We start from the raw sequence: 26,389 nt of genomic DNA on the forward strand, positions 1-26,389 counted from the left end.
TTGGTAAGCCTATTAGGTTTATTTCATCTCACTTATCCCATTGCAATTATGCGAAGCAATGTCATCGTAAATACTAGCAGATGCTGCCTCTGACTTTTTAGTTGAGCCTAAACTACACTGCAATCTGCTGAGAAGCCAGGTAGATCTGCCTTACTGAGCCCTTGTTATTTTACTGCCAGAGCATCTGAGCTACTTTGTGTATAGCTGCCTTGGATACCATTCAACTAAACTTTAGGCTGCAGGGTAGGGAAATCCCTCCAGGCATAGAAGGTTAATTCTGTCCTAACCTATTCCCCATATTGCCCTTCTCAAGTTTCTGAGGATGCTCTGTGTATACATCTATGTGGAATTTGACTCTGAGACTTTACTGTTCAATGTCTGTCATACAAAATGTCTTTTACATATTGACAGCTTAAGTGAGGATACAATTTCTAACCTGTTTCCAAAACATAAGCTAAATTTTTGAAGGTCTTCTCTCCTCCCCAAGGGGGGTTAACAAATTGCAGGCATAAACAAATACCTGCAACTTTGAACTTTGCTGTGGAGCCTCATGAGAGTTGTGGTCTGTGTCCTGTGACCTAGAATCCTTTCCTATTATTTGCTGTAGGATGGATGGGGCATATCCTACTGCAGACTCATACAAAGGCAACTATGTAATGGTGCAGAATTTGCAACCTAAGTTTATATGTTTAGATTTGGAAGAGTGCAATGTCTAAACATATCTCTAACACTGACTGATTTGTAGTTCTAGGTGCATATAGCACCATATCTTGATACAGTAAACACATGGGGGGGGGGAGGGGAAAGCAGCCAAATAGCCCAGTATTTCATGTTTTGGGAAAGTTCTACTTATTAGCTTTTTTTCCCCTAGGGGTCCCAGATTTTGTGTCACTCATTCAACAGCAATAGAAACTGCCAGTGCAAAACTGAAGCTCTGGCACACATGCCAAGAGAGACCAAGGGTGGACATTGATCCTTTTCCACAAATGGTATCATTGCTACCACTGACACCTAAGTCTTGCATGCCCAGGATACCACCTTCCCTTCCTCAGGTAAGTAGGATCACAACATTGAAAAACAAAGCCTCGTCCCACCAAAAATAATGATAAAACTCCTTGAATTCAATGAGACAAGAATATGGTACTTGGTTGTTAGGAAGTCAAGATTTAGCAAACTGTCTATTGCAGATGGTTATGTATAAAAATGCAACAAAATTTTACTATACTTTATGCAATAGGTTGCTATAAATCAAATGATCTTCTCAGTTACATCCTGGCTATTTCATAAGTCTTTTGGATAGATATTTTAGCTTGAAATTCTCAGAACTGCAAAATTAAGGATCTAGCAGCGCAGATTCTGCCCTTCAACCAGCCTTATATTAATCCAAACTAATTCTTACAACTTCACTGCAGTTACCCTGAATCTACCCCTCATGTTTGTAAAAAGGGCAGCGTTCTGCTCATTTTCTATCACCACAGTCCTTCAATCAGCTACATGTGATTTTTGCTTTCTACAGAGGGCCATGAGCCACACAACACAGACCTTTTCACAGCGTGTAGCTTGCAGGTGGCCAGTTTAGTTTTGACTCTTTTCTTCCTTGAAAGCCTGAATTTGCGAGGTAACTGCAATGAAAGCTGCAAGTTTTCAGCAACACAGTGTTAAGCTTCAGGACAGAAGGTACTTGGAGAATGTGAATTGAGACTGTGGTTCCAATATCAGGAACTGGATGGTCTATGCCACAGATCTGTTCACACACACCTCTGTTACTTTGAGTTGGATAGTTTTAGACTACAATTATATTTTTAAAAAGCTAATTCACGGAGATAGTGGAGGAAAAACAGTGGGACAGATTTCCTGTTCAGAAGAAGCTGGGTTCAGGAGCCAGATTCCTGCTGATCACAGTTCTGGCTTCACAAGGTGTGCTAATGACCCAAGACTAGCTGTAGGTCAGGGAGACAGGATCCTAACTCTGCAGGTTTTCCAGCTCCTGTTGAGTTCAGCACCTGAAGAAAACTATGACCTGGCACCCATGAACCTCACAGAATAAGCTGATGGACCATTCCTTGCTGGTTTTTCCTTTTTTTTTCTGTGAGAAATCTGGACTTTTGAATCTTCCAGCTCCACTGTGCTTGCAAGAGCTTAGAAAGAGCAGCAACTCTGGGTGAATTTCTGAGGGCACTCCGAATGCAGCTGGCATGTCCAAAAAGTCATAGCGTGATTTTGTTCAAAATAAGTCAGTGATGGTGTGGCAGAATGCCCCCTTTCTCTCTTAGTCTGAGTGATTGTATCTGTCTTACAGCCTTGGTTTATAATGAGCTACTTAGGGTAATCTTTTAGTAAAGATTCACAAAACTAAAATTCTATGCAAAGTGCATGTAACATATTTCTACCTGTTAAAAATGTAATTTTAAAGTTATAGTGGTTATTAAGGTGTGCTGCAAAATCTTGGAAGATATTCAGAAAAGCTTTCTGCAATCTGCAGTATTACATATCGTGATTAACAAGGAAAAATGGTCCTGAAAACCCTTGAATGTTTTTGAGTAGTTAATGAGAATGTGTTAAGAAAACATGAAGGTGGAAAAATAATCAGAATTGCCTTATTTTTCTTTTATGTCTTTTAGAAAAATAGAACAACTTCACCAACAACTTTATTAAATCTAGCTACACCAAATTTCTCTTTGAAGAGATCATTAAGATTATCACCTACCCTGTCATCAAGTCAGAGCCCCAAAAGGGATGACATTTCTAGCAGGAGAAAGTGGTAAGTACAAAAGTCCCTTGTACATCTTTCCGCACACCAATATACCTCAAATATTTATGAAAGGCTTTTAGATCCTAATGTTTTCATGAATACTTTTCTTTAATATAATAATCTGCTTAGTGAAGGTACAGATTGCACGCATGGAGAATTCCTACCTGGCTGATTAGTTTCTCGTTTGATTGTGCCACAACATGAAAGGGTTTATTTCTCCAAATACAAGTGTTTTACCCTCTCTTGTGTAATTGTTGATATTCTCTACATACATTTGTATTCTTTTAACCTGTCTCAAGCACTTGCCCTCAAAGATATGCTGTGTCAGGGATTTCCACAGGGCCACAAGAAAAAGTATTCCTCTACATCTTTTACATTTATTATAAATTTGAACTCCATGTACTTTTTCCTCTACTATTCACTATGTCATTCTACCTCTCTCATGCCCTTTCTTAGTTGTTTATTTTATAAGCAGTCCTAGTTTTTTCTTAAATAGGTATTGAAAATTTTGTTTGTTTGTGGATCCAGGCCAAAGTCAGTGAGCCGAGACATGATTCATTGCTTAGTTTTGGATGGCACTGCAGACTCCAAATACCAGGGTCACAGAAAGTACACCTATGCTGAGCTTCTCCCGGTAAGTAGCGCTTGAAAATTTTAGTTGTCTTGAATCATGGGTTAAAACACTTTATTCCGTAGTATTAAAGGGAAAGTAGTCAATGATGGGGAGAAATTGGTTTGATTATGTGAATGTCAATGCCGTATGCAGAGGTATAATTAGAATGTCAGCATTTTCTGTGTGGTATCTGTCACCTATTTGATAGGAAACCATGGCACATACAGAGGTTTATTTTCACTAGAAAGTGTTGATCTTCTCCATGGTGACCATGTATTCAGTAGGCTATGATGGAAAACTCACTGGATAAATGCTTCAGTGGAACCGTTGCCTAGGAAAGTATACCAGGCTTACAGTGAAAACTGAATCTGCCCTAGAAAGTCATTAAAATATTAAAATTCATAAGAGGAAAATGCTTCACTTGTACAATTCCTCTTTATTGCTGTGTACTTCATTCTTTTCTTTGCTGAATTATTGCCTGCTAAGCAGGCCCTCAATCCAGCAAACCTCAGGAGGGACAAGCTGCACAGAGGAGCCTTTTCTCAATAACTGTTAAAATGCTGACAAATCGAACATGTGAGCTGTCAAGATTTGGCAATTTAAAATATATCCGAAACTTTTCAAGTTTGTCTTATGGTCTCGAAACAGCCTACTGTTTCACGGTGGTATTGATACCCATGGCCTCACAACTGAAAAAACCCCCCATATTATGAAATCTGGGCCTGTTTATGTATGCATGGAGTTTGCTGATCACTTGAGCACGATTGTTTGTTTTTCACATCAAAATCATACTTTGTTTATTACTTCACTGCAATCATTTTACTTCTTTGTTAATTTTGACAGAAGAAAAGGCTAGTCTTCGCAATTAGGGGACATTTGCAGTTAGAAACTTATATTCAGAAAATGTTCACACCATGAACTATTAGTTTTTATACACCTTCATCATGCAGAGTTTCCCTCTGGCTGAAGGAGGAAAATACTATCCATTTACACTTACAGGGCTAGACTGGAGCCTACAGTCAGGACTCCACAATTTACCATCACAAATATGATGTAAAAGGGAATGCAGGGATCATAGTTTAACTTCATACTAGGGAGTGGGATCTTCCTGCTCTGCTTCAGAAGTCTGGCTTCCTCCTGCCGTTCTCCATCCCTGTTACTGTTTGGAAAGAAGCTGGTTGTCAGCCACCACACTCATCTGTTCCCATTTCTGCTATCAGAGGTGGCAAGTCAGCCAAAGTTTCTCTCCTGTCATCATCAGAAGCTAATTTACTAGTCTGTACCCTCCTCTGGCTTCTCTGTGAGCACTGTCAAAATGGATGTATTCTTCCTCAAACGCTCCAGGAGCTAGCCGCAGTAAAGGGCATGGATTTCCTCTCCTCTAAAATGCTCATAATTTTGATGCTGATGTCAGTGGTGTAACCCCAGGAAGACATATCTTTTGTTCCATGACAATCATTTTGAGGCTTGACCAAAGAACCACCTGTTAATTTCTGTTCGTTCAAAACACAGTAGCCCAAGCTGAGACAACTTTTGACAACGAAGTGATATGGTTTAGCATCATTGGAATTCCCCGGATTCGGAGCTAAAAAGTTAATGACAGAATTAAGGCCAGGTTTGTTTTCCTTTGTCAAGTACTGAGGAACAACCTAAGGGATGCTATGGTCATTTTGCTACTCTGCATGTCTTCAGTCATCAGACTTATTCCACTGGATGTGAATATTTAGTGGGAAAATGGTATGGAGAGCTATGATCAATTGCATATACAGTAGAAAATGGAGTCTGGTTTCTTGGGATGAAGATACTAATTGAACACACTGCATGGCCCTCCATTGCAATGTACTGACATTTGAAAATAATGAAAGCCTGTTATTCCTTGCTGTATAACTATATTTAATTTGTCCAGGGGAAATGTGCTGCTGGTAGTGTTGTCTTAGGGGGATCAAGAATGGAAAGCATGCTGCAGTCTCTTTATTTGGAGAACAGAGCAGGCTACTACTTCACACACTTCTGTGAGAAGTCAGGGAATAAGGTATGAGCATTTTCCTACCCTGTGATAATTTAGTCCACAATTGACTGAATGCCAAGTTATAGAGGGCAGCCAGACTGAAAAAAAAAATAGAGAAAGGAAGATTGATGACTGGATGAATTATTACTTGTGAGACTCCAATCCCTCAACAACAATAAACTGTTCATGTGTATATTCAAACTAATGACAGGTCTTAACCAAGCTGTCAGATCCTAACTGTCTCAAACCTATTGGAAATCTGATTGTACCATCAGGGATAAAAAAAAGACTAATCATTTTTAAAAACTAGCCTTTAACTTGGCAGAAAAAATGAGGTCTTAACCCACAAAAACATTTTTTAAAAAGATGGAAAATCTGCTATGCTATTACTCATGATAATCTGCCTCCTTCTTACTTGTTGGGTTAGTGATGTCCAAAATCTCCAATGTTTTAAAAACGTTCTTGTGCTTCCACGAAGCTTCCTGGATTTCTGAGAAACATAACACTATTTCTTCTCTGCAGTCAGCAGATCCATCATTCATTGCTGGGTGTAAATTGAGGATTGGTTGGAACAAGTTATGAATCTGAGTCAGTGTTTAGTGGCTTTGCAGAAAAATTGAGTCTTTAGGGGAGATCTGAATGCAATCAAGATGGACATCTGTTTCACCGCTGGCACAACCCAGAATCCAGCAGCAGTAGCTAGAAATGCCTTTGGCTACCAGAAGGCAAGAGCCAATGTTTCCAAAGCTGAATACCTTCAGCTAAAAATGTTAATGTGTATAGAAAGAAATCTAAATAAAAGTAACTTATTCTTTCATGGGAGATAGGCACCCACCCGCATGTCCTCTAGCCTTTGCAGGTGCCAGATTTCTTTGAAAATTATTTCCTCAAAGTTTTATCTATAACTGTGGAGCCTATTATTTCACTCATATACCAGGTTTGGCAGGCTACAGTATGTAGAGCAAAATTCCCTGCCCCTATGTTTTTGGAACATTTTCTTTACTGTCCAGTGATGGGGGCTTCAGGGTATTTTTAAGATCCAAACCCCATAAGCATATGATTAAAAGAGAGGACTTGGGGAAAGATCAAGACTCCTTCTTCTGAAAGATCTTCTGATGTTTGTTTGAATTTATGAAATGAGGCCAAGACTCTGTGTCTCAGAAATGCATGTAATAAAACTGTAATGATAGTCACAGAAACATATGTCTACACAATATTTAATTGTTTTGATTATTGCTGCAAAATGCTATTTCACCATGGCACAAATTCTGCATGTCCATTATCAGCATTTCTTCTTTAGTGCTGGCTTTATGCCACTGAAATGTGGTTATTCTTCAAATGTTAACTACATTGTTAACAATTTTAATGGCCAATTATGCATAAAGGATACAATAAAAGATATAGTATCACAGTAACGATGCCATTAAATATGTTGTCCTCCTGCCAGTATGCAACAGAAGATCAAATCCATCTTAAACTGAGTTTGATTTATGATGACCCTAAGGAGCTAAATAATTACTTGCATTGGAAAGTCAACCTTTTATAAAGCTGTGATATTTGGGTAGCAATAACTTACAGCATTTTTCATCTCTAGTTGTGGAAGAACAGTGCGTACTTTTGGTTTGACCTACAGGCTTATCATCAGCTTTTCTACCAAGAAACTCTTCATCCTTTTAAAATATGCAAGCAAGCTCAAGTAAGTTGTAAATAATGTATTTTCCCTTCACAAATACATTTGTTCATTCCCTTCACAAATAGATTTGTTCAGTGTAAAGACTGAAAAGAAGATAGAAAGTAGAAAAGTTTCCAAATCTTGACAACCCACACCAAAGTAAATCTGGTTTGTGGACAATAAAAGAAGCTCTTTGGATTGTTTCCATGGAATTTCTTGATTTAAATGTTAAACATGCATAGTTTGATTTCTAGGCTCTGCTGTCTGTTCCTAGTTTTATCTATTACACTCAATTTACCTAATCTCCCTTTGCTACTCTGTGTCATATTTGGAAACTGTGTTAACATCAGAGATAACATTTTTTCTAAATCATCTAATTGTGCTGTACCTTTCCTTCCATCTCCTCTGTGGGTTAGAATTGCAGGTCTCACAGTCCAGACCTCAGATAATGACCTTAGTCATGAAAATAGATCTTCCAGTTGTCAGTCCTTTTTTTCCTTTTCTGATTGTCAGGGCATTATGCTCTTTTCGCAGTCCTCATCCCCTCCATTTGATCTTTACACCCTCATTGACTGTCAAGTGGATCTGATATTTCCTATAAATGAGTATTCTTAATTGAGCACGCACTTCAAGTCAGGGAGTAAAACAAAAATGAACTGGTTCTCCACATGGGTGCTGATAGCTGTCACCGACTGCACAATAGTCTGATACGATCAGGGAAGGAGGCTGCAGCAATGTGATACCATTAAAAGGACTCCAAGCAACTTTTAAAATCACTTTGTGAAACTTCGGTCCGTTTTACCTCTGTAAACCTCATGTAGGAGTATATCCTATCTGCATATTTCAATATATGCTGTAATAGAGCAAAGCTACTTCACATGTCGTTGCAACAAATATCTGTAGAGAGCAGTGGAGAACAATCTCTTTGTATGGCTTATGTTACTGAGCATCTGGACTTCCTTGAATTTGTCGTCTTTTCCTATTTGGAGGTTTTACTGGGGCAAATGACAAATTTTTGCATATTTGTCCAGAATTCTCACCGGAATCAGTGTTATTTATACAGAAACCCCAAGCAGAGACGAGGCATGGATTCCTCCCTCTCTCCTGTCATACACTGGCTAACTTGAACTGCAACTCTATTTAGTTGTTTTCCCCTCCAGCTCTACTTACGGCCTGAGGCTGAGGGCAAGTGACTGTACCCCTAAGACTGACAGTCTCCTGTACCTGCCCAGGCCTGCGTGTGGCTAGGGACCCTGCTGACAACTGGTGTGCAAGTTAGCCATATCTAGACTGTGTCTTCATTTTCCTATACGTTTTGTTGCAGGCTAAATTTTAGGTTATGGTCCACAATGGTTTTCAATTTGGTTTCATTTCACACCAGCTTACACTCTTTCTGCAGTGGTTGCATGGCTGAAAATTAAGGCCCAGGTCTTTTTTACTTTTCTTATCTTATTTCCAGTGCTGGCCTGGTGGTGACAGCAGAACATCGTACAATCAGTGTTACCAGGCAATTGCAGAGAGCTACATACACATAGCCATTAAAGTAAATACATCAAAACGAAATATGTGAAACTGTTCCATTAGCATAACTAACAGCTGAAATGTAACATAACAAATCAACACATGTGCTGCAACATTTGGTATCATTCTCAAGCTTGCCTTTTAAGGCTGCACAAAAATTATTCTTGTTTTCATTGGAACACGGTAAAGAGTCAAGCTGCATCCAATCTACAGGGTCTGCTTATGGAAGAGATGCCTTCCCAAATTCTGCGCTCACCTTTGGCACAATAAGATAGTCATTCCAAATACTCCTAAGAGAATGTGGATCAGATTCGCACAACACATCGTCATTTATATTTTACTATTTGTTACAGAAAAAGACATCCAGAGTATTCTGTATGTGTTCTGCCTGCTTCCTGTTAGAAACAAGAGCAAACCTGGATTGCTGTGTATCTGCTACTCATTGTTTCATTTGTTAGGCATTTTTATCTCAGCTTTATGATAGAGTAAGAAAATGTATTCTAAGTCGTATATTCATTCATCCAGGGAAAGAAACTACAGTAAGAATGAAATCTGATGGATAAGAAAAAGGATGAGCACCAGTAATCATCAAGAACATACATGGCTATTCACTATAAACATAAGCACAGGAGTGTAAAATAAACTGTGAAAGAAAAGCAATAAAGAAACATATATTGTAGTTTTCAATTAAAAAAATAGTTATTTAGAGTTAGAAAATTTAATACAGTTATGGGAAGTACAATATTTTAACACTAGAATCAATTTAGATGAAGGGAGTTATCATTACTGTGAACTTTCAGGGTCAGACACAGGATTTATGTTAGTGGAAAGTGATGACGGGGGTTAAGGCAACTTAGTCTTTCCATTTAAGACCAGCCAGTGCATTGTATTCTTCCATCATATGATTCTGTCAAGCAGCTGCACAAGCCCCTTGTTTAGATCAGAGCAATATCCACGCCTTTGGGCAGCAATACAAAGCACTTGGACTTAATTCTTTTGTGTGTCTTGTTTCACTCTAGTTATTCTGAGATTGCTTACCAAAGCCTTCTCGTCTGAGAACGAATTCACACCAAACCTAAGGCCTGAACAATCCCTGATTTGGAAAGTCATAAATGAAGCCAAAGTCTTAATCTGAATTTCCTAAGCATTTCGTGTCTTCAGATTTGTGCCATTATAAGTAATTTCAAGATGCAAACTCGGACCAAATTTCCAGATAGTGTTTTGGGTTCAATCCATCACTTATTCTAATACATTTTTAGGAAAATGTATAGCTGGCAGGTAGGAAAATTCTTTGTGTTTTACAAAAGGAACAAAACATTGAAAAAATGAAGTATGATGTGCACTTGATGTCACATGCTTAAGATTTTTGTATAAATTTGATAACCTTTAAGTTCATTTAATGTAATTTTTTCCTGTTGATCCTTTAGGAGGTTGGCCAATACAACAGTTTCACTATTCCACTGGGATTCAGAAAACCACAAGGCCTCCACGACATGGGAGTCAAAAAAGGCTACAAATATTTCTTTTTAAAGAATACAGTGTATTTTCCCCCTATATCTTGCTAATTTCATTGCCCAGCGTTGAAGATTGTGAACACAGACACTTTTCCTCTTTTTTGGCATGTTTAGAACTCTTCACAGTTGGTTTTCCTGCAGTCCTTGCATTCAAATCAGTGCAGATCTACAGATGTAGCAAGGGACACAGGGGTGAAAGCTCCTTCTCATTTCTCCCCTATCTGCAAGTGCATGTATTCACTTCGTCACTTTGTGATGCTATCTTTTTACTTGGTGGGTCAAATCCCATAGCAATAGATTCTTACAAGAATTTAAACAAAATTACGGCATCATGCCAAATCCTCAGACACTGTAAATCTGCATCTTTCAAAAGTGAAGATGCCATCCTGATTACAGTACTGAAGGTCTGGTCCTTTGAGTTTGGAAGAATGCACTCCTATAGCTAGCTTAACCACCTCTAAATTTCTGCTTCACATGTATTACCAGCCCTAACTATTGTTTCTGAAAAAAAAAGTTTGTCTTTACTATACTCCAGTTTTGCATGTGAAATTATACAGGATTGGGTGCAGTTCTGCAGGTAGAGCAGCCTGCAAGGGCAGTCCCTAATACGGCAATATATTACAACAGTGTTTATGTGAGCAGATTGTCAATAGTTTTTGGCCAAGGTTTCCTTAGTCTGGGCAATTTCTGACTCTGTAGGTTGATATTTTTTGTCAGCTCTAAAGAGGAGTAGCAAATATACTCAAGTTAACCCATTTCACACAAAATCATGGGGGAAAGAATAGTTCCGCCCAAGAAAGTTGTGGAGTGTTTGTTTTGATTTTATTCTTGAAACTATGTTAAAAATGACCAGGTTAAATGTGTGTTAAAATATTGAGGACCTATTTTGGATCCTTTTCACCAATTTACAGATCCCTTGTGTATGGTTTTATGAGTCATAACAGGTGGAGCAATGTAGCCCTAATGATGAATAAAACGATTAACCTCTCTTTAAAAAGTCTGTTTTTAAAGATACAACATCTTTATATCATTGGACTGGTCCCTTCTAATTCGGCTATTTTATATGTTAAATGTTTTGGACTAGAACATTTGTAGAACATTGAAACTAGAAACATCCAGTTTCAGACTAGAACATGATGTAACTGAAAATTTACTAGTGTTAGAGTTCTTCAAAATAACTTCCAACTTTTGAAATCACTATGAAGCTAATTGATGCTGTCTCTGTTAAATTTAAATTTATTTGGGGATTTGCTGGGAAGGGCATAATTTAGGATAAATGTGTTCTTGTTCTTCAGCTAGGACTCTTCCTGTGGATGTCCTCATTCTTTGACCTTACCCTTACACTGGGGGGTGTTTATTGCACTGATAATGTGGGCCACAATAGCCACAAACCATCTTTGTTTTCAGCGATGAGACCTATGTAGAAAGGGGGTGGAATCCTGCATAGACAGTATATATAGTAATCATAACAAGTTCTAACTGGGGGATGGATGTCAGCCGTTGTAGCCCTGTATTTCTTGGTGACCTGATATCAGGAGTCTAAAAGGTCTGTTTCAAATTGTTAAGGTCCAAAATAATGGGGATGTAGTCTGGTACTGTTCTTGTTTGAAAGAAAGAGTTTAATAAATCAGAATTTCATTTAAAACAAACAGAAACATAATTATTTAATGTACTCAAACATTCTCCCACTGTGCTTGAAATCTAAACACAACAGTGTTTTATTACTGCTTGAACACAGAGTAAATGTATTATTTTCTTCTTTTCTGCTGCTTTGTACATCTGCTAGTTAGAGCTGGATTTTGGCAACATAAGGAAAATGAGAATTATCAGAAACCTGCATTCTTCATTGTCAAAACTGTGTGATAATAAATAGTGAGGATGGGCTTCTCAGTGCCATCCTAGAAAGAAATTCTGATTTATGCTACTAATCTGATCCTCTGACCAAATGTTCAAAAATTAGTTAAACTTTGACAATATGAAGAAGAGAAAACATTTATAAGTATATGAAATTTATTACGGCAGCATCTTTTTTCACTTGAGTTCCTAGCTGCAGTCAGAATCATGATGTATTAGAAAGACATTCTGGAATATCTTCTTCCAAGATATTCCTGGAAGAAAGTGTTTTTCTCTAAGTTTTCAATGTTCTTTTTCATAGCAATGTATGAAACACTTAAAAGACAAGAATTTGACTTAGGGGATTATTTGGGAAAAAAAATCCTTTGAAATAAATAAAAAAATTACTCTATGCTTCAAGAATGAGCTGCTAGTGAGAAGGCAACATTCTCCAGGTTCAGCTTTCTTCTGTTTGTACGTGTTGAATGGCAAATTCTGTGCTTCATAAAAAAGCATCTTGTAATCCTTGCTTTGGTAAGGATTTAGACCTCAGTTGTGCAGTGGTATGTCCTGTTTCGGATCCTGTACCATGATGAGTCTCACCAATGTCAAAGAACTGTGCAAGAGAATCTCCACACAGAATGAAATCTTATAATTTTTCATTAATTTTAACCTTAAATTTACAAATTCCCTTCTATTCAAAAGAAGTAAAACTCCTTCACAAGTTAGCCCAGCACATATTCTGCAAAACAACGTGACTTCATAAAGAGTGCAGTTGCACTCTTGTGCAATGATTGTGATTATCTGAATCTAACGAAGAATCAGCCAAATATCTCCAAGCAAAAATTACATTAAGCATTATTTTGTGATCTAACCATTTTAACAAGTAGGAGTAAAAATAGCAGGGAGGTCAGTTATGGCAATAACTGAATTTTGGACAAAATAGTAATATTGGTAAAAACAAGGCAGGTGTAATTAGATATATGTTCAGAATATACAGCAGGGCAGTGGGGGACAAATATGCTTTAATTCTCTCCTTCAGTGGACTGTGACCATTGGAATGGATGATGGCTAAGAAACGTTTTTCTTCTGTTTTATTATAGTTCCTTTATGCAACTTACATCGCCCCATCTGCCAGTATGGACATTGGACTTCATCAGAGTAAAAAAAACATGATTTATCAGAAAATTGACCCAGCTTTTGAGGATCTTTTTGACCCAGCAGAAGAATATATCCTCACTGTTCTGCTAGAACCATGGATGAAGATGGTGGAAGCGGACAAATACACTTATGGAAAGGTAACTGATCTGGATGACACCATGAAAAATTCTTATGTTGGGGAAGAAAATCACAAGAGCCTTCATATGCAACCCTGTTACATTTATAGTCAGGAAGGGAGAAGTATTACAGGATGTTTTGCTCACCCACTCCTTTCTACGCTGATGCGTGGAGAAGCCTGAGCTTCCTGTGGAGAGCAGGCTTCTCATCCAAAAGGAAGGTGCAGGCTTCATAGGCCCCTTGATCTGTGAATTAGGGAGGAATGCATCTTGCTATGGCAAAATTTCTCTTTGCACTCAGGAAGTGTCATGTTTCTGCAGTCTTGCCATTGATCAAAAGTAATTTTCTTATGATGGTTTGCCCATAGCTTTCTATGTTTTTAATGATAAGCACAAAATAAGCTGTGTTTCTAGAGTGTCAGTACAGTGATGCTAGGTCCATATTAATTGTATCAAGTATTTCTTGGTCTTTAGAATTAAAGTGCAGCTACTGTTTAGCATAAGAGGAAATGTGATACAGTGATCCAGTTGTATTTGCCCCAAATACTTTTTAGATAGCTGCCCTGCTGTGTAAGGGCTAACTGTGCCCTGCAGGCTTCCTGAAGTAGGTGCCTCAGTGGTGTACTCAGTTCTAATCCCAGAAAGCCTCTGAAGGCTTGCATTGAGCAAGCTCATGCAGGTCAGAGGAGATGGCTGCAATCCTGACTCTGCTTTTGACAAATAAGAACAAGAAATGGTGGATGCTGTGGCGCTCTGCTCTTTGTAAACTTACCTACAAGTTACCAGCTGTAGGTCAAACTTCCGATTCCAAGTCTCTAACATCTCTCTCTTGGATATGGAAGGAGAAACTTACAATGGAGAATCAGGAGTTGGAGGGCAGGAAGTCAGTTCTTGTTCCTTTTTTTCTGTATTGTGACCTTAGACAAAGCATCTCCATTTTTACAGGAAATATAATCACTTACTGCTGATACTTCTTCAGCATGTAATGACAACATGCATGCATTGCCCCCTGCAAAACATTTTGAAATCCTTTTGTGGAAGTTTTGTAGTACAGAGTATTTTTGTTACTATATCGTGCATGCATGTATGAACAACTAGGAGACCACATATCTAAAATCAAAGTTGACAACGGTCTTCTAAGCCTATTAGGTGGTGTCCAGTATTTAACATTTTAAGAATAGAGTATAAGAACAGAAAAAAAAATCATGCAGCAGTATTGCCAGCTTCAGCACTTTGCAACTGAGGAAGTTCATGAAGCAGAGGTCTTACCCACATTTTTGTGTTCAATAGTCTTTGATGAGGTTTTTTTTCCTCCATGGGTTTATGTAAATGTGTCTTGAGTCATTTTATATCTTCAGCCTCATTGCAGCAGTGTGTTCCATGGTTTAATCATGCAACAGGAGAAAAAAATGCTTATCTTGGTTTGTTTGCAAACCCCTCCCTGATAATTTCACCCAGTGTCCTAGTTTTGTATGTCATGAGGAACAGTGAACAATTGTTATCCTGTCATATTCTCAATGCTGTTATGCTTCTACATGTTGCTGTTGTATCCCACTTCAATTACATCTCTTTGAAACTCAAAAATCTTAGACTATTTGACCTCTCCCCTTACAGAAGGTGTTCCACACCTTTGTTACACTTATTACACCCATCTGTATCTGTTATTTTATTTTCTTTTGATGAGATGCAAGCAGTACTCAAGATCTGGATGCACTAAGGATTATCCAGTGGCAGAATCATGTTTTCTGTTTTGCTCTTTGTTACTTTCCTAATTGTTCCTAAGATTCTAATTGCCTTTTGACTCCTGGTGAACTTTGAGTGGATGTGCAAAATGTAAGCTAATAGGCATCTGCAATTATTCCAAGATCTCTTTACTAAGTAATAACAGCTAATGGAAAGCCCTAATTTGGAGCTCACTGGAATGACTTAATGTTTATTGTCGTTGAATTCAGCTGCCCTTTTATCGTGCAGACACTAAAGTGTCCTGAAATTCTGCAGCTCTTCACAGACGATTTCATTTTTTGCTCTGTGGAATCATTTTGCAAACTTTGTTGTCTCCTCACTCACCTCCTTTTCCAGATAATTTCTGAATGTTTAAAACAACAACGTTAGTGCAGATCCCTGTGAGACTCCAATAGGAACCCCACCCCATAATGAAAGTTATTTATTTCTTTATTCTTTATTTTCTAATTAATTCACAAGGGGACCTTCCCTCTCATCCTGTGATAACTTAATTTCCTTAAGAAACTTTGAAAGTTCGAACATTGAAAAAAACTTACTAAAATGAAATATACTAATCCAAACACATCTGCAAAATATTCTCTTCGCTTTTCAGCATCTTTTCTAAGCTTTAGCATAAATTATTTTTTCTAAGCTATTTTTTCTAAGCTATTCCAGCTATAATTGTTTATGATCTGCAGAACACCATGTAATTGATCGATGCTTTCATTAATAAGAAATTTTTTTTACTTTCTATCAGACTAGTTTTACGGTCTTTTGTAAATGTGTGTTTTCCATGTGTATTATCAATACTAGTTGTCTAGTGTCTATTGCCAGTCCTCACTGAGTCAAGTCATCAACTCAGACGAGTATTATTATACATCATTTCTGTATAAAAAGGACTCTGCTTTGAGCACTCTCTGAATACAGTGTTTTCACTGCTTCTAGCGATGGAAGAATTCCTCCAAAGTAAGAATCGAAAATATAAACTTTTGCTTTAAGTTAATGCGTGTATCAGTTTATACCTTCTTCAATTAACTGAGGGGTAATCTATTGCCCTTTCAGTTTAGATGATGCTTTGCTTTGCAAGTGTAGTTATGTGCAGACTTCTCAGTGCCCTAATAACACAAACATCTTAATCAGAGCACGAAAAACCAGAACTAAATCCTTTTGAGTGCACAATACATGCGTTTGTGAAGAGTTATAATACACAGACATAAAACGACCTGTTCTAGGAGGCACTAGAGTCTGTTTGTATTAGGCGCAGGCTGATGCTCAGGCACACTCCTTCCCAGCACAAAGACAAGGTCTGCTTTGTATTTTGTTCAGTCCCTGGCTCTACTCTTCCCCTTTGTTCTACCATGCAGCAGGATATATTTGGCCTATAATGAAACCAGATATTTTATCAAGAATTAGGTGAGTCCAAAATTGTTTATTTGGGACATCAGTATGTATCTAAATTTTTATCTTTAAACGAAACATGAAAACAGGAGAGTTCCTTTCATTGTTGACTCTCATCCTGCCTCTATCTGCTTTCTGTTTAAACTTTATGAAAAATGTTCTGAATTATTCTCCTATTTATTTTTAAACTACGTTTTCTTTTAAAGGAAAGAATACCCAAAAGCACTTATAACAGTGGAATAGAGTTACACTGAGCCTGAAGGCATTCAGATAACACGGTGATTAGTGTGGTATTCACATTTAGACAAAAACCGTAATGAATATTAATCTAAAAACTCTCTTCTCTCTCTTGCACATAAACTCTTGTATAATAAGACCATAGCTTTCTAATATTTGTAATGGGTGTGCTAATCAGTACAACGCATTGGCTCAATTTTGCTAAATATCCTAAAACCTGCATTTGAACGGTTTAGTCAGCCGAGAGGGTCACCAAACTATTCCTTATGCAGTTACTGATTGTTTGCACATAACATGGAGAACTGCTCTAGTTATATACATAAAGCTTCTAATTAAGTTAAAAAATGCCAATACTTCATGAGTTCTAATCATGCACAATTTATTATTTTAAGGCATTACCTGGTATAAAACTAAGGAAGGGGACAAGACTGAAAGTCTGAAAGCTTTCACCTTCATTGTTTAGATATTATAGCATCTTTCTTGTCTTAAATTTCTATTTCTGGAAATCTGTGGCACTCTATCTTTTTGACATTTCCCACCGAGAGTCACAGTTTCAAGACCTGTTTTTCTGCTTCTCAGTGGCACTTTGACATACAATTTGCTGGTATAGGCAATCAGGTAAGTCTGTCACAATAGACACAATATAATATATACACAATATACACAATATATTATATACACAATATAACTTAGCAATTTTTTTTTAATACAAAGTTTTTTTCTTAAAGATATAGTTAGGTTATTTAGTGGTGTTCTGTAGAAATCTACAGGTGATCCTATACAGATCTGAAAATTTTGTTCTACCAGAGCTTTTAATTGAATTGTTTGTCACAGGGATGTGACTTCTAGTGTCTTCTAAACATCAGTCTAATTACTGGCAAATGTATTCTTTTCTATCCACTGTCACTGGCAAGGTGCCCGTCCAGTTCTCCATCTTTCTATAATGTGTACTGTAGGGATGACATAAGATATTATTTTTATTAGGTGGAGTTGGTGGAAGAAACTCGACAGCTGGACTCCGTGTACTTTAGAAAGCTCCAGGCTTTGCATCAAGAGAGTGGTTCCAAGAAGGATGAGGTAAGACAAGTACCTACTAACAAAAACAAACTCTTTTTCTATCAGAGAGGGTTAACACTTTGAGTATCAGCAATGAAAGACTGACTACATGCCAGTTTGGAGAAGCAAGTAGTCCGATTTCTACCATTCATTTTGGGGAATGATTGACAGCCATTGTGTTAATTACAAACAGAGGGCTTCTGTCAGTTACATCAACATCAGATCACTGTATGATTGGAGTCAATGAGGCAGTTTCCACTAAAGTCTGTGGATTGTATTTTGGGCCCTTAATCTTGAGTAAATACCTCAATTTCAAGTAAATTACAGGTATATCTTGGTTTATTTGATTATGGAACCTGCACACACTGGTATGTTTAAAGCAAATACAAAACTAAAGCTGATTAAGAGCTGGAGCCTTAACTCAATTTATTTTCTCAGCAATCAAAAAGCTGTTCTACAGAGACAGAAGTTATCTAATGCAAGGATTATTAAACTGAGCAAAATATAGAGATGGCAAAAGGAGTTATGCAAGTGAAATAATTTCTTCCCTCAGAGTACCGTTGCTGACACTGGTCTGCCATCCTGCCCTGATGCTCTCAAAGAAGGTCAGCACTTGCGTCAAGTTCCCAAAGAATTGGCAGGTCCTAATCTATCTGACCTGATCCACGACAAAGAGAAGTTAGAACAGTTCTGGGCTTTTCTTAATGAGCGTTCTGCTGGGTATGTTTCTTCATTATTATTATTTCATCCATTTCTAAGTTCAGAAAAAATCTTTGCTGGGGATCTTGGCTAACTAAATGTTCACAGATTTTAGTCTTTTTTAAAATGTGTTTGTATATTTATGAAATACACATGCACATTGTTCAGACAACTGAATTGTCTTAACATTTATGGGGTAAAAATCCTCCTGTCATAACATGTTTGTATTATAGTTCTGCTTTCAGTTTCTGCTCTGATTAGTGGCAAACCCCTGAGTAGAGCAATTAGCCTATAATGAGTAAAAATTTCTCTTTTTTAGTACAGATTCAATTTAGTACATTTTAAAAATTAAAGCTGGATGTTATAAAAATGTACAAATAGAAGACAGCCACGTTATTCTCACAGTGTGAGTGAAACGCAGTTTTGTGTTTGCACTGATCTGAACAGAATTAAGTACCAGCTCGTAGCAGATACAGTTTATGCAGGGTTTTTGAAAAAGTGAGCCCATTTGTTTGAAAATGAAGATCTAAACAGAAGTTCTAGCAGAAGTAAATGTGAGTTTGCCACCTTTATTTTTTTTTCCCAAGCCCCACGCTGATCTCTACCCCGTTTTAGGAAAAGGCAGATATACCTTTTAAGTAACTGCCAGCAAGTCCTTATATAGTCACTTCCTTTCTTTAACCTGGGTTCCCATGAGCTGATGCTTTGCATATTGCCTATTGCTTCTAGTCAAGCACTGCTATAATTTTAGATTGGATATTGGTCAGCCCAGAGACTGACATCTAGCACAGGATTCCTCTGGCCAAGACTCAATGTCATCACTTCTGTTTATCATCATAGGTTCCCTTTGTAGTCAGAGAGAGAAATACACACTTCTGGACACAATTCTTCTAATTCTGAAGGTAACATCTAAAACCAGTTTGGATGGATCATTCCTAAAGATGGCTATTTCTGCTCACTGGCTACAAAAATACTGTAGGTAGTGAGTTCAGATGGAGATTCTTATGCTGTGGGTGCCTATGGTCAAGTGAGTTCTGAGTTAGTTGTCTAGACCAGTGGTGTCCAAACTTCTTTGAAAGTGCACCCCATCAGTAAAAAAATTCTGAGCATGCACCCTCAATATATGTTTGGGTTTTTATTTATATAGATTATATACATGTGCTGCTGAAGTTCTAACATTTTCTTCCTGCCCCCCAATGAATCGTCTCGCGCAGTCCTGGGGTGCGCACACGCCACTTTGGAGATCACTGGTCTAGAGCTCCTCTCTAACTGGGGAAATGGTAGGAATCGCCAGAGAACAGATCACTGGCAGGATGGGGTCCTGGACAGATATGCTGAATTGCCTCTGGAACTTCCTGCCTCTCTGTTAATCACAGACAAGTCCCATCTTAAGTGATAGAGCCAGGCAGAGAAATGTTTAATTTATGGAGAAATTTTCTTTTGTAAAAATTCATAATGAACAGAAACATTTGAAAAAGTCTCACAAAACAGTGTTTTAGAGCTGGGTCCAGACCTAGTAAATATGAAGTCCAGTTGGCATGCTACAGTGAAGATGCTTAATGGTACTATAAGCTGAAGGGATCCTAGAACTAATGCAGTCTGGAAAATTTCAGCAAAAAAACCCCAAATGTGTCATTTGCCTCTTCATCAAAATTTATGGTTGTTATTGATCTGCTTGTTCAGCAAGTGCCATGGTCTCACCAGACGGTACAAGCAAAGGAAAAATGACATAAAATTTCAGTCCAATCTGACCTGGTATTTAGGACTTGAACACTTTGGTGGCTTGAACTAGTAACTCCCTAGAATGTTGATGAAATTAACTCAATAGTGAAATAACATTCTGTCTAAATTTGTTTGTAGCATGGATCTCATGTGCTGGCTAGATATTGAACAGTTCAGAAAGATGCTCCACAAGGATAAAGAAAAAAGGGAGGAAAAATCTAAGGACATTAAAAACAAGTACTTAAACAAAAAATACTTCTTCGGACCCAACAGCCCAGCTACCAGAGAACAACAAGAACAGGTATCAGTTACAAAACCGTTCATAAAGAACAATCACACTGAATGTGACTGAGATAAAAGTCTATAAGCAGATTTACTCCAGCTTCTCCCCAAGCTATCTCCTCAAATCTTACCTGTATTTTTGGCCAGAAATCTGGTTCTGTTCTGGTTGTGAGGATCCCCTCCTTCCTGTTCAGGCTTTTCCTCCCCCATCCTTACAGAACACCTCTCTTAAACCCTGATCTGAGGCCGCAGCCAGAGCTCACAAAAAGTGTAAAAATGGTTTTCAGGCAGAGTGACTTGTTCCAGCTTTCTATTTTAGTATGTCAGTAAAGCCACAGACAGCGAGTCTGAGCTGTGGTACTCTGACATATCTTGATACTTAGGAAATTTACTCGGTCAAGCTTGGGTATTATTTGCTGGAGTCTGTGTTCTATTATAGGTAGGGACAAATGTAATCTGTTCTCTTTTATGAAAAGTACATGTGAGCCTTGTGTAAGCATGCATTAAATGCTTTGCTTACAGTTAAGCTCATGCTTTGCTAAATCAAGGATGTAGAGAGATAAAGGACTTTTGGTACACACAAAAGTTTATGTCATGTGTTATTGTGTTTGGATTACTTAGTTAATGCATTCAGGTGGAGGATGGGGACAAATCCTTCATGATCAACTTTCGGCGGTGGTTCTGCTAGAAATTCAGCAATGCGTCCAGAAGAGATTAGAAAAACAATGGCTGCCATTGTTCCTGGCAGATGAGCACCATGGGGCGGAGGGACAAGCAAAGGTAATTTTTTAACAACAGCAACACATCAGGGATTGTTTTTTGTTTGGCTCATAATTTACCATTGGGATAAAATGGTTCAGAGGAAAAGCAGCCCACAACTCACATTCAGTTTACATTGAAAAAGTCGCTCTAGCGTGTACAGGTTGAAGCATTTAGCTTGATAATTGTGAAGGCAGTTCCTCTGAAGGCTTAGTCTGGCTGACGGTATTATTGTTAGATCCTAAATCTGAAGGAGCTGGTGTTAGCTCTGCTGCCAACCAGGCTATCAGGGGACTAAACTAATCTTTGCTGTAGTGCTGCACTCTCCATATGCCATTCTGCCCTAGCCATACACTTGCATACAGAAAAAATGCTGCTTTATGTAAAGGATTTGCCCAAGGGGACAAGAACACAAGCAAATGAGTGGGCTTCCCATGCTGTATTCTCTCTCTCTCTCTCTCTCACGCTGTCCATATTCTCCCATCTGGAGCTACAGTGCCTGTAGAAATGACTCCAGGACTTGTGAAATTCTGCTAAGTGGGGAGGTTAACTGCTACAAGCCTTTTTTCCAATTGGTTACTTCAGAAAGTTGCCAGAAAACTGGGAATGAGAAGCCTTTCACTCCTGCTGGCTCATTAGAAAGACTGGGGAATGGGCAGAGCAAACATCTGACTTTTAGGAGAGTGCCTCTGTGACTGGGCTCTGTGGAGGGAGATCATCCTGCTGGCGACAGATGCAAAAAGACTTGGTTATTTGCACTTCCACAAAAACTCTGAAATGCAAATGTCATAGCAGAAGGAAACTTGACAGTTCTACCAAGCACACACATAGGCGGACTGCATTGATTCATAAAACTTGTTTTCAATGATCTTTTTAACATCAAGAAGGTTGTCAGAAGTGTTGTCAGAAGTGCATTTGAACTGGATCCTTTTCATTGATTCAGAGCACTAAGCAATCTGAAAACTGTAGGTTCTGATAAGGCAATTTGTAATTTTAATAATGATTATGTTAAAGCAAAATTTCCCAGCCCTCTGCCCTTTTTTAGCTGAACTCTGCCTCCTTTATGAGCCGTGGCACAAGCCCATGCGATAAGGCTAAGCTGCTTCCGGGTCTGGAAGCTAGCTTATGCCTCTTCTTGCACCTGCTGCCCATGCAGTTTGGAAAATGCTGTATCCCACTCTAATAACAGGAGTTTATTTACAGGAAATACATACTTCTAATGAGCTTTTAGGCTTTTCCTAACTCCATTTATGTCTGACTGCTCTTTTCTCTTTCTTACTGCAAATTCAGAGGATGAAAAGGTCCTTTGAAGAACGTATTTTAGAAGAAATGAAACCAGATGACATTCTCCACTTGGCTTCGTATTTCACAGTGACCAAACACTGTGGGCAAGCTATGCAGTCCTTATTCAGAAAATCTGCCCTTGATTTGAGGTGTATTTTTGCTACAAAGAAGCTGCAGGATCAAGCCTGTATTTCTGATACAGCTGTCCAAAGGAACTAAAAACATTTCATAAAAAAAAAAAAGTTATAGCCCAAAATCTGTTCCCAACATAAGTGGTCACTGAGAACATTATGGGTAAGGTAAACCAGTGGAAGAGCACAGTTTGACTGCCGTTGCCTCTTGCCTTCTCTAACTCCCCAGTCTTAATGAGCATGTGCTCATCTATAGCTGAACAAGGGATGGCTTTCAGTGTGGGTCCACAACAAGTTTCAGGTATAAAGATCCAAATAAAGATATATCAACTATTCTGCCACTGTGGTCTCAATCATTAGAGGGCTGAACATGAAACAAGAGTTAAAAAATACAATGCTAATCTTTTGTTCAACCGTAGATAAGGGACATAACTGAAGATCTTCCACGCCAAAAACAGAAGACAACTAGGATGTGGAAGGCAAGTGAAGTTTACTGTGTCTCTTGAGTCTGCAGTTTCACTGTCTTTTCTGCTTGGACCTTGCACATACTTCACAATTTCCCTGCTGACAGTGTGAGGCCCAAACCTAATGCTGTCAAAAGCAGGCATGATTGTATTGGCTACAGTGGACTGATTACTCACATTACTGGTGAATTCAGTCCCTGCTGGATGTTCACGGTAAATTTCTCTCCCTTCCTGACTGGAGAGGTCATACTTGAAAAAAACATGTCTCTTGTCCTGGGCTTTGGAGCACTCTTAACCCTCCTCAAACTAGCATTGTACCTTTAATTCACATTTATCTGTATTTTGCATGCAGTGGACTTATTAGGACAAGCTGTTCATTCCAGCATCTGGTAGTTTATTTATTATTGTGAGTGGATTACGTGCAGACACAAAAGGGAATGTGAAGTATGCAGTGGAGTGGGCAGGTTTAATCATATCTCACAGTATCTGTTTCATTTAGAATTGTATTTTAATCTTACAGCACTAAGATAATATCAATTTTAAACATCTTAAACCTTTGTAATAATACATTTCATCAGATGTTTGCCAGTTTTTTCCTCTTGAAGAGCAGTGAACTCTTTGTGATTGCCAACATACAAGTTGTGTACATTTATTCAGTTGAACTTTTATTGTCTGTTGAAATCAAACTGGAGACCCGGTCACCAATTATCCATGCAAACCATTAGTTCGAAACGGATCCAAAGTGCATGTGGGTTCTGTTAACTGAGTTTTCCCTTTGTCTGTTTGTCAGGAAGATGGTTATTTTCCATGTTCTGCTTCAAGGTTGTTGACCCATAAAACAAGCAGTGTTTGTATATTAACATAGGGGTGGGAGCAACGTTTTGTTCTTCGCTTCATGAATATGCCCCAGAAATAATTTTTCCCAAAAGTTGCCTAAATCCTGGACACAGGGGATAGAACACACGTGGAGAATTGGAGGGCTGAGAAGATGCCACCTTACTGTTTAAGTTGAGCAGACTTTATTTTAACCAAAGGACCCTTTGGACAATCATCACCCACCCTCTCGCAAGGGTAGGCTCTCGTCCCTGGCAGGCTCTGCGGCAGGACACTAAGCTTAACCCCTGTTTTTAAGAGAAGCTGCACAAAGACTTTCAGCTTAGAATCAGGCTAGATTTCCACGACTGCCTGCAGCAACTAAAAAAGTTTCTGTCCCACGCTGACCGATGAACAGCACTCCATCCCTCCAGGACTTCAGGAGTTTTATACCACTGTTAGAAGATAGTTTTCATTCATCTATCTGATAACAAAGTGGGGTTGTTTGGCTTGCTCCTCAGTGACAGCACAAGAACTGTTTGTTCGGGAAGGCAGGCCAGCCTGAACTTCATTTCAAACAAACCGTCCCTGCATAAGCCATCTTTCTTTCTCCACCCTTTCCTGGCTGCCTACTGCTCTGTGCTTTGCAGCATGAGGATTTCCAAAATGTCTCGACGACTTTAAATTCTTTTTTACTATTGGTAGCTTTAATCCACACAGAACAAACTCTCCAGCTTCTGTTGGCGATCATGGCAACACATTTCAAAGCTCATTTTGTTGGTGAGATCCCTGTCAGAAGCATTTTACAACTTTAAGCTATGTGGTTTGTCTGTTCCTTTTTCTTTGTTGTTTGTTTGCACAAAACTCAAACTGTTCTCTAGAAAAGTAGCCTGTTGCCATAATCAATAACAATAGCTGTTTCCATACTTTATAGTATGTAGTCATATGGTCTAAATCATTGTCAGTCATTTCCTCTCCCATCACGTCTTCCAAAAAATGTTGCCCAAACCAAACTGGAAAAAAAAAAAAAAGAAAAAAGGAGGAAAGAAAGAAATGAAACCTTGCCACATTCTATTGTATCCATGTCATAAACTCATAAACTACTGAAAGTTAGGGTCAGTGCAAAGATAAGAATCAGACAGTTTACGCTAACTAATGCCTTTGTTATTGCTTTTTGAAACAAAGTTTATTTGGTGCATTTATTTCTTTTTTTGACAGCATGTGGACAATAAGTGGGTTTCTTCATCTAGTGAAATAATTGCTTTCCGCAAAGCGCTGTTGAATCCTGTGACAGCAAATCAGTTTCAACGCTTTGTGTCACTGAAAGGAGACCTACTGGAGAACGGAGTGCTCTTTTGGCAAGAGGTACAGAAGTATAAGGTACGGTGGTAAAATGGAGCAAGGGGAATATCATTCAATTTGTAAGCAAATGCATCCATTACTGCGTATTAGGAGAATTTTAACAAGAATATCCCTAGGCATTTTCTTGTTCATAGTAAAATCTCTTTCACTGTTTAAACCGTTTTTTCTTCAATGAAAATCCTCACTTCTTAAGGGTAGCTATTTCTGATGACTTGAATTATCCCTGTATTTCTTTATGCTTCTTCAAACTGTAACATTCTTCTGAGTCTCTAAAGGGACACTACTAACTAGCTATTTCCCAGATTTTGGTATACATCTGTGGAGCAGTAGAAAATATTAGATGAGCATTAAAATGTTCATTCTGTCTTTATAGTTACATACTGTTAAATAATGGGATTATTGCTGAATTTGGTAATCTCTCAAAAATCAGAGAAAACTTTTAAATTCAATCAAATGTACAGATGTAAAGATAGTACCTACCCAAAAAGGTTATATGTACAATGCAGACCCCAGCTCCCTTCCACTCTGTACAGTCACATTCGACCGCAGCTGAAAATGTGGCCAAGGTGAAACGTGATGGGGAAGGTCAGCAGGGATTGCCTCTCTCCCAAATACATGCCCCTTTCCTTTGTGAAATTGCTGCTGTGTGGGGCGAAACACAATGGGAATACTCTGGAGTGAGCCTTTAAATCCCACTGCAGCCTCCTAGTAGCGCCCTTGACTGAATGCAGGGGCACCATGGATCTTTCACTTGTGCCTCATTCCTTTTGCCTCTGGGATATTGCAAAAGTGCTACTGGAGTGCAGAGCCTCTCCTGGGCTCCTGAACATAGCCTGTGTGCACGTGGCAGGCAGGGAGCAGGAGGTTACCTTAACATGCTCAGAAATTAGGAGGTAAACACAGTTGATGCTGTAGTAGCACTTGGAAATCCTGCTGCAGGCATATGGGTGTATTTTCACTGTTTAATTTTACGCATTTGAATTTGGGGTCTGCTTTAGAAGCTGAAGCTCCTTTGTTTCCAGGGGGAATCTCCCCTCCTCACAGAGTCTCCGATCCCCAAGTGACGAATCATCCGCTGAAATGCTCTCTGGGGCTGCTGCTGTCTCTCTCTTGGCTATGGAGTGACTAGCTTAGACTAGAAACTTGACATGAAGGCACCTGAAGTTCTATGACATAAATCCTTCTCAAAATATTTGATGTTTTTTCAGATTTGTGACTCTTCATTGCTACATTGTGGAGGACACGGAAACTTTCTGCAAATTAACGTGGA

The 26,389-nt window shown here is 38.6% G+C and overlaps 1 protein-coding gene and 1 long non-coding RNA gene across 2 annotated transcripts in view; both read left to right on the top strand.

The window, feature by feature from the left end:
• The window catches only part of LOC142078608 (uncharacterized), a 390,353-nt gene that overhangs the window by 190,666 nt on the left and 173,298 nt on the right, over positions 1-26,389 (top strand). The window lies entirely within an intron of this gene.
• Positions 1-26,389, top strand: part of RGS22 (regulator of G protein signaling 22) — a 75,060-nt gene that overhangs the window by 23,532 nt on the left and 25,139 nt on the right. Inside the window, exons 10-21 of the mRNA XM_075144506.1 lie at positions 872-1,052; positions 2,622-2,761; positions 3,281-3,386; positions 5,272-5,397; positions 6,968-7,069; positions 13,017-13,211; positions 17,532-17,624; positions 18,157-18,323; positions 20,163-20,325; positions 20,928-21,086; positions 22,900-22,959; positions 24,976-25,137. Of these exons, the coding sequence (XP_075000607.1) occupies positions 872-1,052; positions 2,622-2,761; positions 3,281-3,386; positions 5,272-5,397; positions 6,968-7,069; positions 13,017-13,211; positions 17,532-17,624; positions 18,157-18,323; positions 20,163-20,325; positions 20,928-21,086; positions 22,900-22,959; positions 24,976-25,137 (1,654 nt within the window). The remainder of the gene's footprint in view (positions 1-871; positions 1,053-2,621; positions 2,762-3,280; positions 3,387-5,271; positions 5,398-6,967; positions 7,070-13,016; positions 13,212-17,531; positions 17,625-18,156; positions 18,324-20,162; positions 20,326-20,927; positions 21,087-22,899; positions 22,960-24,975; positions 25,138-26,389) is intronic.

This window comes from Calonectris borealis, chromosome 2 (genome assembly GCF_964195595.1).
Source record: "Calonectris borealis chromosome 2, bCalBor7.hap1.2, whole genome shotgun sequence".
NCBI lineage: Eukaryota > Metazoa > Chordata > Aves > Procellariiformes > Procellariidae > Calonectris > Calonectris borealis.